This window comes from Nematolebias whitei, chromosome 13 (genome assembly GCF_014905685.2).
Source record: "Nematolebias whitei isolate Nwh7 chromosome 13, NemWhi1, whole genome shotgun sequence".
Taxonomy (NCBI): Eukaryota; Metazoa; Chordata; class Actinopteri; order Cyprinodontiformes; family Rivulidae; genus Nematolebias; species Nematolebias whitei.
This window is the reverse complement of record NC_056510.1, coordinates 27,110,740-27,124,083: the sequence shown is the minus strand read 5'-3', so window position 1 is coordinate 27,124,083 and position 13,344 is coordinate 27,110,740. Positions and strand designations below refer to the sequence as shown.

At 36.7% G+C, this 13,344-nt stretch overlaps 3 protein-coding genes across 3 annotated transcripts; 2 read left to right on the top strand and 1 right to left on the bottom strand.

Annotated features, from left to right (window-relative positions):
* The first annotated feature begins 2,248 nt into the window (after positions 1-2,248).
* txndc9 (thioredoxin domain containing 9) lies at positions 2,249-4,659 on the top strand. The gene is made up of 5 exons (XM_037686554.1): positions 2,249-2,329; positions 3,068-3,267; positions 3,353-3,471; positions 3,638-3,892; positions 4,199-4,659. The coding sequence occupies exons 2-5, from the start codon at positions 3,094-3,096 to the stop codon at positions 4,314-4,316; spliced, it is 666 nt and encodes a 221-aa protein (XP_037542482.1). The 5' UTR covers positions 2,249-2,329; positions 3,068-3,093; the 3' UTR covers positions 4,317-4,659.
* Positions 4,660-5,671: 1,012 nt separating this feature from the next.
* Positions 5,672-8,884, bottom strand: mrpl30 (mitochondrial ribosomal protein L30). Its single transcript, XM_037686553.1, has 5 exons — positions 8,628-8,884; positions 7,057-7,143; positions 6,475-6,621; positions 6,068-6,141; positions 5,672-5,863 (listed from the first exon to the last, which is right to left on the bottom strand). The coding sequence occupies exons 1-5, from the start codon at positions 8,667-8,669 to the stop codon at positions 5,731-5,733; spliced, it is 483 nt and encodes a 160-aa protein (XP_037542481.1). The 5' UTR covers positions 8,670-8,884; the 3' UTR covers positions 5,672-5,730.
* Positions 8,885-9,123: 239 nt separating this feature from the next.
* Positions 9,124-12,556, top strand: mitd1 (MIT, microtubule interacting and transport, domain containing 1). The gene is made up of 7 exons (XM_037686551.1): positions 9,124-9,391; positions 9,465-9,566; positions 10,391-10,527; positions 11,902-11,988; positions 12,089-12,201; positions 12,279-12,339; positions 12,427-12,556. The coding sequence occupies exons 1-7, from the start codon at positions 9,247-9,249 to the stop codon at positions 12,520-12,522; spliced, it is 741 nt and encodes a 246-aa protein (XP_037542479.1). The 5' UTR covers positions 9,124-9,246; the 3' UTR covers positions 12,523-12,556.
* Positions 12,557-13,344: the final 788 nt, after the last annotated feature.

The window sequence follows — 13,344 nt, the reverse complement described above, 5'->3', positions numbered from 1 at the left end:
CTTTCTCTCTTTCAAAAAAAAAAAAAAAAAGTGCCAAAGTTTGTTCTTGTAAAGTGTATATAATGTTTTGAAAGATCTTTGTCGAAAACGTTTTAAAAGAACTGTATGTGGAGGAATTGCCTCTTGTATTGTTTACTAATGGTGCATTCTTATTAATGGTCTTTGAATTGTAATTCTTCTAACTCTAAATGTTTTTTTTTTAGTGTTCCAACATGGAAATCAGAAGCTAGCCAAAGTACATCACAACGGGATTAGCTGTTGATTCTATGTAGCACTCTAATTTGGACATCGACATATGTCGTGGCAATCAATGAGCCTATGCATTTTTTCTCTCACTAAGAAGAAAGATGTCTACTCATGATAATGTAACATACATTGAGCATTTATATTGGGAGTAACTTCAGTGTGGCATTAAGTTTTCACTGGGTTCTTTATTCTGAAATAATGCTGGACTTGCATAGGAACAAGTGATCTGTTTTGTGACATGTTGACCCATCTTGTATGACTCACACTCTGCAGAGATTTGCATGGTTTATAACTACATTATGTATCTATTCTGAGTTTAACTTTTATGTAACTGGTCATAAGAAGACACAGCTTGTTGACTTCTGATCTTTTATGGAAGATGTCAGTGGTTGAAAATTTTGTTCAAAGCAGTAATCAAATATGCAAACCTGATCAGTCTGAATGTAATTTGGAATGTGCAACATTTCACTCGCTTTGTAAGATATTTCTTCTCTTCACTCGTGTTTTTCCTCAAAGAAATGGCCAAAAGTAAAGGGCCAAAGTTTAATTCTTCAAATTGGCCCGTGCCTGAAGACCTGAAGCTGTGAAATTGTTTGTAAGTTTTCTTAATCTTGGTAATAAACTTTTAACAAAATATCTGAATTTTTAATTTTGTCTTCAATGTTTTAAAGACTGAAGTTTAGCTCTAGAGAGGTGCTGCACTAAAAAGTAATCTCAAAAATAAATAAATCAGACGTATTGTGGCAGATTTACTAGTTTTAAGTTAACTGGGATGTTGTCCCCTTCTTCTGAATAAGTTAAAAATATTCACTAAAATCTTTCTAAAGTGAAGACTTAAAAATACCAATAATTACACCAGTGATTAAAATCTTGACCTAGGTGAAAGATTTGCACCTACAAATAAAATGTTGTTTATTACAAAATTCAAATAGTATGTCAAGTAGTATATCTAAACTAAGATAGTGATAAATTAAAGCTGTTTATGAATATCTTCAATAGTTATGTTTGTAAAAGGTCTGGAGGTGATATTAGGTTTATCCATCCATTTCTTGTATAATCTCAGCCAATTTTTGAATTTTCATTTGTTTAAAAAAAACTTCTAAAAAAACATTTATAAGCCCCTCTTCCAGTTTAAAAGCCTGAAATTTAATTTGAGATTCTGCAGATTAGAGCCATTTACATATACTGTAGTATATGGATATAATAATTAGGATTTACAGATACTAATGTGCATGCGTAGACTCAGATGCCATGCCCCGTGTACAAAAGTGGTCTTTTATTTTGTAAAATGTCCAGATGTTGATTTTTTTATACAGTATTTAATTATAACAGTTAGTGAACAGTTTATCATGATGTTTATCCTCCATCCATCCATTATCTTTACCAGCTTCTTCCATATCCCGTGTTACAAAATCAGCAGTATATAATACAACATATTAATGCATAACAGTATATAATAGTTCTGTAGGTAGCACTTAATAAACAGGAAAAGAAACAGCTGCACTAAATAAAGGAAGAGAAGGAAATGCTGGAGGGTGAGTCAAGGTTCTTAGAACAGATTCAGCGCAGTCCTTTTTTTCAATGGCTTTAAATTAATTAATCGTCTGAATATATTGTTTGCCCTTTTTATGAAGAGCAGTGAAGCATAGTTTCTTTCCAGAGTATTTTCTACAATGAATGTGATATTTTGACATGAATAATAGAAGATTTATCAGGTAGTCAGAGTTGTTTGCGTTCGGTCTCCAAAGAGGCCGAACAACACAATAAGACAAAAAAAAATTCGATGTTATTGTGATTATTGTCAGACAGTTTCTGCCAAAATAAATTAGCAAATTGGCTTTACAAAACCAGGTGAACAACCAACAAATAAAGTCCAGTTGTTTTTGTATTGAACCTTTTTTGAATTTGTCATGTCCTGGATGACAGAATCCTCACCAGCAGGTGAACAACCAGAACAACTGTTTCGTATCCGGATGTAGTTTGTGCGACATCAAACGACCGTGTGACGTCATATCCGCCACATAGCAGAGTGGGTGTTTTCGCGCACGAAGTATAATTGTGTAACTGCTGTCGTTTTTTCAAGGTAACAATATGTGTTTTGTTGATGTTACAACTATTTGCACTTTAATTTAACATGTTAAATCCAATAATATTGCCTCTCGTTTAAACCTTTTTATCAATGGGATACCTACGGCTAGCGTTAGCCAGCTAGCATAGCATGAACGTAACGTATTGTACTCTAGATTGGTAAAATACCAGCAGCAGTTCGTAATTCTATTTTAATTTGCCTTCTTATGATTATAACTGTTGCCAAGAAGTACTCGTGAAGTTATTAAAATGCTGTAAGGTAGATTTACACTTATTGCACTGTATAAAACCAGGCGTGCCTTGTCTTTTGTCTGCTGCTGTTTCGAGATTCAAAGGTTTTGATAAAACTGCTCAAACAAGACATATTAATTTTGGCAAAACCTTTTATTTTACTCTTTAGATGCTTTGTAGACTAGAACAAAGTGTTAGGTGAGAATGTCTTTTTTTTTTTTTATAATTTTACATGAAATAACTAATAACTGATAAACTGTGAATTAAAATCACCACTGTTAAAGTTTTCGTAGAGATCATTGTCAAATTAAAACGCAGAACAAGAACGTTTTGCTTATGATTTTTACAGTTTTGATGAATCTGACTCGGTTACGCGCTAGCCTTCAAAATGACCCTGAAGCTGAATTAGTGCCTCTACAAGCTAAATCAAAAGCTGATCATTAGATCCACCCCATTACATCCCGTCTCACCTTACATGATCTGATTTGTTTTACCTCTTCAGATTCAGAGCGTCTCACACAGGCTGCCATGGCTAATCAGGCAGTTGAAATGATCACCAAGGTGTTGGAGCAAACCGTTAGGGTGGCAGAAGAGCAGGTGGATGCTCAGTTGAGCAGACTGAATGAAATTGATGAAGATGAGTTGGAGAGACTCAAGGAGAGGCGGTTAGAGGCGCTTAAAAAAGCTCAGAAACAGAAACAGGTACGTTTTTACATACCTGTTAACTGTATTTCTATTATTTGTGTTATACAGATGTTTTTTTTGTGTGTTTTTTTTTTATTTAAAGGAGTGGCTATCCAAGGGCCATGGGGAGTATAGAGAAATCCCCAGTGAGAAAGACTTTTTTGGTGAAGTGAAAGAGACCAAGAATGTTGTCTGCCACTTCTACAGAAATTCAACCTTCAGGTAAATTTATCCTCTAAGGGATGAAAAAATATTACTGTTCACAGAACACTAACTAAAAGCAGTACTGGGTTTGTTTTTCCTCGTGTGAAAACATGGGTTCGCTCACAGTGCTGCTAATAGTTTAACACGAAGTGGTTGACTTGGTCTTTCTGTTTTCCTCATGTAGGTGTAAAATACTGGACAAACACCTGGCCATCCTGGCTAAAAAGCACATTGAGACCAAATTCATTAAACTGGATGCAGAAAAGGCCCCATTTCTGTCAGAAAGGCTTCGCATCAAAGTTATCCCAACACTGGCTTTGCTTATAGATGGAAAGACAAAGGACTACATAGTAGGATTCACCGATCTGGGCAACACGGATGAGTTTGCGACAGAGGTGCTTGAATGGAGACTCGGATGTGCAGAAGTTATTAACTACAGGTGAGAAACACTTGTTCACCTGTAAGAGAGTTGTGCTGCCAAACAATCCATTTAGGTTCAACGTGACTTTATTGTCAAACAATATTTTTTATATATATATATATATATATATATATATATATATGTCATTCGCATCACATGGTACATGAGGCGGAACGGAATTGTGTAAAGTCCCAGTTACATCCAACAATAGCAAAAATATAAAGTACAAAAAGAAACGGTATATAAGGATCAAAGATATACGCAAAACAATAATAATGTAATGTGGTGTATTAAACAGCAAATTTTAACACTTTTTCGTTCTAGTGGTAACCTGATGGAGCCTCCTACAACGACAAAAAAATCTTCAAAATTCACAAAAGTGGAAAAGAAAACCATCAGAGGGAGAGCCGACGACACCGACTCAGATTCTGAAGATGACTGAAGACAAGTGGTTGGTTTTCTCTCTCTGGGCTACCTCCCAAATAATTCTACAAAAGCAACTTCTTTTTTTTTTTTTTTTGAATGACTTAGTCAACACATTTGTTTTTTTTAATCAAATTAATATTGTCAAAGCATTTAGCGGACTTGCTTATTTATGGATGCATCTTTTTAGCATGTATCTTGAGAATTCATTTGAAGTGACTTAAACGTGCACCAGCTGAGACTATGTGTTGTTTTTCATGAACTTCCAGATTGATTTGAAATCCGAGGCAGGTTCACTTGAGTACGTTACCTTTTAAACTGTGTTGCTCTTATGTTAGAACAGTCAGCGACGCATATGTGCCAAGATCAAATGTACTTTGATTCTAATATATGAACATTTAACTTGTCATGACCATGTAGCAAGTTTTCATTAACAAATATTAAAATACATTGAAAGTTTTAATTCTGCTTGTGTCATTTTTGTATTTCTAATCTGTACAAGAACAGAATACATTATTAGTATCGAGTTTTGATTCTGAGCAAAACTCTACATCAGCTTGGATCAGGCTACATAACGCAGACATTGTTAAACATGAAGCCCATTTAAGAAAACCTATATGGTCATGCTGGCATTTCTGCTTTGGGGGTTATTCAGTTTGTAAATCTTTAAACCATTTTGATGACTTTCTATAACAAGCTCAGAACATGGAGAAACGAGCTGGTCTGGGAAGCTCAGTCCTCACCTACAGGAGTGCAGTGGAGCGCATCCTGTGCTCCAGCATCGACGTGTGGCATGGAGGCTGCACAGAAGTCTGTTGGAGTCAGCCTCCCCACCACCACAGACATCTATTCTACACCTCTAGATGCAGGAAGATCGAGGGCCACCTGCATCATGAAGGACCCCACTCACCCAGCACACACACTTTACACTGCTCTCCTCAGGAAGGAGTTTGAAGAGCATTGAGTGTAGAACCACTAGACTGAGGAACAGCTTCTACCCTGAAGCTGTGACTCATGAATCCCTAATCGGAATTCTCACTGAAAAAAATCAATTCCACTTGATATGTGCTGCTGATTATCCATGCTGCTGATCTCATGCCGCTGATTTATTTCATGTTGCTGTTTATTCGTACTCATCTGTTCAGAGTCATGCTTGTGCTGCTGCTGTTCGGCAGATTGTGTACTAGTGCTTAGTGTTAGTGTATTTCTTAGTTCATATCTTATTACTGTTTTTCTTTTACAATTTATATTTTGTTGGATGTAAACGGGACCCTGTGTACACTTTCGTTTCACCGCATGTACCATATGGTGCGAACGACAGAAACTTTAACATACTTTATTTAATGTAGCAGAATCAAGACAGGATTCTTGGTTTTCAATTATATTTTATTAACAACTGGATTTTTAACTAACTAACTAACTTGACAGATGAACTAAGACTTGATAGCTTTGTCGTCGGCAGGCTGAAGCAGGCGATGCACAATCAGCTCTCCTCTGCTGTTAATGTAAGTGTCAGCCATGTCCTGTTCTTCAGGGAGACCATATGGAGTTTTCAGAGGCTGTATCCTGTTTTAGTAAGGGAAATAAAATGGTTGCAAACAAAGTTTACAGGTAGTCTGGAGCGCGGTCAGACAGATGGCTTTAAATTCCATTCAGCAATATAAGCCATTTAATGTCAGTTCCTTGGATAATAAAATCTATCATTGCCATGCAAGCATTGATGGTTTACAGATATTCAAATGTGCTTCAGTTATAGTACACCAGTCTTACCTCACAAGGTGCTTGACAAACTTCAGCTGGCTATTGACCGCAGGTATATTTTTGTGAATCACAGCTTTTTTGGCCTTAAAGCAATAAATATAGAATTAAGTCAGTGGAAATCTTACAATCTTACCCTTAAGTTCATATAACCATCAACAGATTTTTCTTATGAAAGCCTCAGGGACATGTTTATGTACATTGCAGGCTTATCAGAATCTTAAATAGTATTTCTGACATTTTGACAAATGATTAGAATTTATAACCTTATACTGACAATTTGTCTGGACACGCCTATATCGGCCCTAAAACACCAATGTCCAAATTAACACAATATTTCATATAGCTTCTGATAAATTGCACTGCAAGAAATAAAGTTAGAGCTATTCAATGTTGGCTTTAGACGCAAGTGTCTTTACCTTTTCCAGGCCAAGGTGTTTTATCATCTCCTTCTCCCAGTATGGCCTTCTCATCACACTTCTGACTCTGGTCACTAAGTGTAGTTTGTGAGGTTGCTCTGGATCGCCACCATATTTATCATGCTCTTTTGATCTCTCAGCAAAAATCTGTCAATAAAAAAAATAACACTTTATCATTGCCATGATCATTAGCATAAGGGGTCCTGGGGCGAGCTCTGTATTTGTTAAAAAAAAAAAAAAGCCATTTAATAATGAACTTGTGTTTCAAATTAAGTTTATAATTTCACATCCATCCATCTTTATCCGATTCTAATTTTTCGGGTCACGGGGGTCACTGGTGCCCATATCCAGCAGTCACTGCAAGAGGAGGGGGACACCCATGACAGCTCTCCAGTCCATCACAGGGACACAGAGACAAACAAACACTCTCTCACACACAAAGCCCCGGCTGGGATTTGATCCGGCAACCTTCTCGCCGAGAGGCAACAGATCTACCAACTGAACCAACATGTTGCCCCTCATAATTTCAATTTCTTTTAATAACATGAAACACATTGACGTAGTGGGAACATGAATTCTTACCTCTTTTGGGATTCTTGCTTTGAAAAATTTGCTGCGTGCCGACACCAACCACCCACAAGGCGACAAGACTGTGGCTCCTTTAAGGGCCTGGAACAAATGCGAAGGATGGTATTACATCATGATTACTAGTTTCTTTGCAATTTGATTTAATCTGCATTTCCTAATTTGGGTATTGCAGATTGACAGCTTTTAAACCTGACGACACATGAGAGGTTGGTTTTCCCCTTTAAAATGTCACTATTTCTAAAATATGTAAACAGACCAACAAGCAGAAATTATTTAGTCAAGTCGTCACTTTTACCACACTTAGCAGGAAATGTAAAGAACGTTTGCACATTTTTTAACTGTTTACATTAGCCTTTGTGCAACAACTGAATAAAAGTGGCTCCAGTTAAATTTTGTTTTGCCCTTTTTTTTTTTTTTTACAGCAGATGTACCTTAGTAAGTCACATCTGCTACCTGTTACAGCTAACAGGCATGATGAGCATTTTCTATTTGTTCTTAGAAATAATGTTTCTGAATATTTCAAAACTGCTTTGCTTCTACTTAGAATGCTCAAGTGCACACAGGATTGTGCAAAAGTTCAATTTTCAGTTGCTCATCTACTTTGTGCGCAGTTTTTAGCCAATTCTTCTTTGAAAACAACTTCTTCTTTTGGCTGCTCCCTCCTCCAGGGGTTGCCACAGCGAGTGAACTCGCTGCCCTCGCAGAAACAACCAGTGATGTGCCACAGCCCTCTGTGTGGAGCAGAGCTGCCATGAGGCAGCACAGGATGTAGCTGGAGGAGTAAGAGCCTTGTTTAAGGTGGGGAAGGTGCTTCACCTTTCCCATCCAATATTGTGTTGTTGGTCCAGGGATTTGAACCTGCAACATCCCAATCACAGGTTTTCTGTAACCTTTGCACCACAACTCCACTGAAAACTTTAATGTTGGTGTTAAAAAAAATAGAACAAATTGTGTCTTTGTGACGCTGAAAACAAAGTGCGTACAGATCAAGTTTAAAAATGGTTCTTCGTCAAATGGTCTGTTGTGCGTCTACTTAAACACCCGTTCAATCTTTGGGTTTAGGAGCTTTTTTTGTGCCTGAATGATCCACAAGTCAGAGTGATGTGGCTTAACCATGGACTTGAACAAAAATATTCTCAAAAATGGCAAAGTTCTGTCCTGAAAGATAGAGAAATATATAGCTACGTCAAAGTTTATTTGTATATATATATATATATATATATATATATATATATATATATATATATATATAGACGATGATGATTGCCTACCAATAAATAAGACTAGTCAAAGTAATATATGGCACATTTTCACTTAACAAAACCCCATACATTTACTCTGATCATTACAGCACAAGAACACCTAGCTATTAACGTTGCCATTTTGTGTTTGTCAAATTTGTACTATGTAAATGTTTTGCATTCCTCATTTCTTTATATTTTGCTTTCAAGTAGCCATTAAAAAAAAATCGTTTAAGGTATAGTCCTTCAGAGTTTTTAAAAAGCTTTCCTTTTTTTTACACTCACTATATGCAGGGGACGCTGGCATAAAGGTAATGCACTTACCTTTACAGACAAAAGACTGAAACTGCGACCAACACCAGACATGTTCTGGGCCACAACTTGGCAACAGAAAAACTACGTCAAGGTTACAAACTGACAACTAAAACGGATAAATAAAAACGTAGGCCGAGCTTAACTAAACTTTACGAATAGTGGATTTTCACACCACAAAAACTCTACGAAAGCATTTCGTAGAAAGAAAAACAACAGCCGAACAGAGCAATCACATTTGTCCTCTGCTCTCTCCTGTCTGACCGGAAATGTGAAAAGGAGTAACATCCAAATTGCTCCGACGTGGAAATGCTCCTAAGTACTGACTACATTTATTTTGACTACATTTAAGCTTTAAAATGCTTTAGTGATAAATAAAAGTTAAATATAAAATAAAAAATAAATATGTACATTATTAGTTTTTTATTTTTACTGAAAGTGTACACATAGCATAAATCGACACTTTTTATGTTTCTCTGGGCTTTATTTTGGTGGCACGCTCAAACAACAGTCATTAAGGCGGAAGTACTTTATAGTCAACTTTTTTTCGTGCCTTCTTTGTCACCGGTGAAACATAAAAGCACATTAGTATCATTAAATTTATTAGAAATACAAATAATAGAGGTAGAAAATGTCAGAAAACCATGTTTCGGGGATGGAGGCGTCCGCTGTGTCTGTGCTGAAGCGAGCTGTGGAGTTGGACCAGAGCGGGCGGTTCCAGGAGTCTCTGGTCTGCTATCAGGAGGGCATCCAGCTGCTCATAGATGTCTTGAAAGGTATAATATCTTTAATGATACAGCTTGAAAGACACTTAGTGCGATATTTAACATGCCACTGCCTTATAAACAGCTTTCAAAGACGACTCAAAGAGAGGACACTACAGGGAGAAGATCAAGGGCTACATGGACAGAGCCGAGCAAATCAAAGCTCATGTGAACCAAATGAAAGAAGGTACTTTAATTCACCTGGGACAGCTTCAATACAAACATATTCAAAGTGACAAGCTGAGAGTCAACCTGTAGCCCATGGTCCTTTTGTTTACAGTACTTTATTTCACGCACAATATTTTTTATTCATGCGTTTGTTTTGGTGAGCAAGTGTCCAAAGAATTTGCATGAAGGTTCTTCATAGACATTTTATTAGGACTAGTGGTGTGTTTTACAAAAAATATTGTGTCTTGTTTCAGTGAATGCAAAGCTGACAATAAGGTGTGATGCATCACTTTATTACTGCTGACTTGATTAGACAAATGAATAGTGAGTTACACAAATGAAATTAAATTAAATTACAAACTGAAAATGGCAGAACCCTCTACAGTTCTGTTTGTTTTTTGCACATTTCACAATTCAAAGCATTGTTCCAATATCTCAAGGGTTGTATGTACACATGCCCAAACAAACTAACATTTACTAAAGCAATCACAAAATATATCGGACTGGATTTTTATTTTTTTGAGGCAAAACAAGCTATAGATAACTTGAGATTAATTCGTTCAGTCACTATGCTCTCATACTTTTTGTTTGTACCCAACTTGGTAGCCACTCCAGCACTGATGATTTAATGGCAGGAGTATTATTAATTATAATACCTTCTGTAGTTTGAGTGTTGGCTAACGTCTGCTAAATCACTAGCCCTGTCCCATAACTCCTAATATTAACATCTGGTGCTGACATTCAAACCTACCCTTAACCTCTGACCCCTGGCTCTAGAGTTTTCAATCAGAGACTGAGTTCTCTGGTTATTTGTAGTTTCATTCTGTTTTCCTGTTCGGACAGATGGGAAATACCACGAGCAGATAAAAATATCCGATGATGCCACAGGTTACAGTTATGAAGCTCTGTTCAAGCCTTACATCAGCAACACTCTCTCAGAGGTCTGGGTGGAGGACCCGTACATACGGCACACACACCAAGTAAGAGCTCTGTTTGCTTTATTTTTCTTCCTAATTTTTCAAAATACATGTATATCAGATTTCCTTCTCTTAAGCTTTGTTCACATTGACAAGAGATATATAATCTTTATTTCAGAAAGTATGTTATTGAACTTTTTTTATTTGAGTATTATAAATCAAAAACCTGAAACATCTACAATGATCTGTTTTTGTTCTGCTCAGGTACAGTATCTATAAGAAAATGCACTGCTAAATCATAAATCAAACTTAAAAGCTTTAAGTTAGATTTTTTTATGAAACTGCTCAAATCTTTGTGTCAGGAATGTGGTATAACATCTTTTCTATTCAGTCAAAATATTGCTTAATTTTTTTCTTCTAAAAAGTTATGCTTGCCATATTATGTTTTATTATCTCGCCAACACTTCAACAGATAACTTCTGACAGATACTTGATTAGTTTAGATCACTTTGATAAATGTTGATTATTGATGAACTTTTGGAGTCGTCCGCATTTCTTCAAGGGATGATGGGCTGCAAATCGTTGTTCGTTTACACTTAGATGTTGTAAAACCTAAAAGTTGTGCATCTCTTTTACTTTTCAGGTACTTTTTATGTTTGTCATTATTTTCCAAATTGCCCATGAATTTATTAGCTTTCTTTAAAATTGATATAACTGTCATTAGTTCATTAGAAAAATGTAAAATAGTTGATTTAATTCAATGGTTTTCACTGAATTTTACACTGTAAAAAAAGTTGGACATAAAGTAAAAATTGAGGGGTTTGTTCTGAGATGGATCTCTAACATGATCCAATCCAATCCATCCATCCATCCATCCATCCATCCATCCATCCATCCATCCATCCATCCATCCATCATCTTTACCCACTTTTTCCTTTCAAGGACATGGGGGTCAGTGGTGCCCATGTTTAGCAGTCACTGTATGAGAAGCAGGGGACACCCTGGACAGGTCTCCAGTCCATCATAGGGACACATAGAGACAAACAACCATTCACTTTCTCACGCACACCTAAGGACAATTTAGAGTTACCACCATGGGTGTTTTTGGTTTGTAGTTTTTAACCGTAGTGCCCGGAGAAATCCCATGTAGAGATACACGAAGAGAACATGCAAAGTCCACCCAGAAAGATCCCCAGCCTGGAATCAATCTAGCAACCTTCTTATTGTGAGGCGACAGCTCTAACAACTAAGCCGCCGTGCCCTCTAACATGAGCCGTAAAAAAAAAAAAAAAGTGTTTTTAAGACTCATTTCACGTTTGACTTGAGTTAAAGTTAATATTAGGTCATTCTAGTTTTTAAGCTTTAACAAAAAAATGTATTTAACAAGTTAACTTTTACATGATGTCTCACAGAGCCCTTATGTCTTCTTTCCAACAGCTGTACAACTTCCTACGTTTCTGTGAGATGCTGCTAAAGTCCTGCTGCAAGGTGAAACAGATCCATCTCCTCACGTCGCAGGATGAAGTAGGTTGCACAAACAATGAGGTCATGTTGGGTCACGAAGCCACAGCTGTCTCCTCTGCTGAGTTTCTGCTGTTGTTTCACTGACGCTCGTGTCCTGCAGGCTGACAGCAGCCAGCAGAGCAGCGCTCTGTCTGAGCTGAGAGACAGTCTCAGTGCTCGGGGAGTGACTCTGGACCTGCAGTACTCCTCCACCATCCATGACAGAGAGATCAGGTATTTTATCATTTGCAGTGTTAATATAACAATTTATCATGTGTACATGTTTGTACTTACAAAGACTTCTTTTGTAGGTTTGACAACGGCTGGATTATAAAAATCGGAAGAGGGTTAGATTACTTCAAGAAGCCCACGGTAAGACTGCAGCTTCATAAAGAGAATATTCATCCCTTCATTTCTACTTTACTCGGGTTAAGTTCTGGTTGTCATCGTGTCCCACAGGGCAGGTTCTCTATTGGATACTGTGACTATGACCTCAGGCAGTGCCATGAGACCAGCGTAGACATTTTCCACACAAAACACACAAAAAACCTATAAGACTTAAGATGTAAAAAAAAATCTAACTCAAAAGACATGGAGCCATCAGGATTGTTGCTATTTTTATCTTAAAAAACATGTATAATAAGAGTTTTTACATTTCTTTGCATTAATGTCTTGTCTGAGCTAACTAGAACAATAATTTCCCCCTAACTTTATAGATTCTTTTTGTGTATTTGTAAATTTTGTTTGTAATTATGGCTGTAAAAATAATGGCTGTATTTTGGGGGTTTTATGAGTGTTGTGGTGAAAAAAATGTTGACATTTTTTAAACATTTATTAAAAACTGCTTTTATTATACCCACTATTCTTCAGTGTTGTCTTCTTACAGGTTCATATTTTACATAAAGCACAAAAGAAAGGATCAAAATAAACAAGCAGTACGCCGATGCCCCTCGTTGTTGAACATTTGAATAGTGAATGTTTGTAGTTTTCCAGACGAGTGTATTTGTGGACTAGAAATGAACAGGGACAAGTAAACCTTAATGTTTTTGATCTAAGTTATTTAAGTGGGTAGGAGTTGCACTGAGTTACTGTACCGGTAGCTTTTTATTATTATAAAAATATATATATTTTCCAAAAAACAAGAATATACTGTACATACTATATAAAACACACCAAAATGGAAATCTTGATCTTGAATGTTGCCATGGCAACCACATTTTTAAAGAAAACTTTCCTATGCCTAGATGTAGCCACACATTAAAATGGATGTCTATACTTCACTTTTCACGTTATCCTGCTCACAAGCATGGACGGACGGACAGAGAGAGGGTATTTCCAACTCTGTCTTTTTGCTCCACGACTGGAGACAAAAACACA

Bases quoted from the DNA above. Each gene is read 5' to 3' on its own strand.
- mrpl30 (XM_037686553.1), bottom strand. From the start codon at position 8,669: ATGTCTGGTGTTGGTCGCAGTTTCAGTCTTTTGTCTGTAAAG. The intron at 7,144-8,627 runs GTAAGTGCATTA...CATTTGTTCCAG, and splicing joins TCAGTCTTTTGTCTGTAAAG to GCCCTTAAAGGAGCCACAGT. The intron at 6,142-6,474 runs GTAAAGACACTT...TATTGCTTTAAG, and splicing joins AACACCTTGGCCTGGAAAAG to GCCAAAAAAGCTGTGATTCA.
- txndc9 (XM_037686554.1), top strand. From the start codon at position 3,094: ATGGCTAATCAGGCAGTTGAAATGATCACCAAGGTGTTGGAGCAAACC. The intron at 3,268-3,352 runs GTACGTTTTTAC...TTTTATTTAAAG, and splicing joins AAGCTCAGAAACAGAAACAG to GAGTGGCTATCCAAGGGCCA. The intron at 3,472-3,637 runs GTAAATTTATCC...TTCCTCATGTAG, and splicing joins TACAGAAATTCAACCTTCAG to GTGTAAAATACTGGACAAAC.
- mitd1 (XM_037686551.1), top strand. From the start codon at position 9,247: ATGTCAGAAAACCATGTTTCGGGGATGGAGGCGTCCGCTGTGTCTGTG. The intron at 10,528-11,901 runs GTAAGAGCTCTG...TCTTTCCAACAG, and splicing joins ACATACGGCACACACACCAA to CTGTACAACTTCCTACGTTT. The intron at 12,202-12,278 runs GTATTTTATCAT...CTTCTTTTGTAG, and splicing joins ATCCATGACAGAGAGATCAG to GTTTGACAACGGCTGGATTA.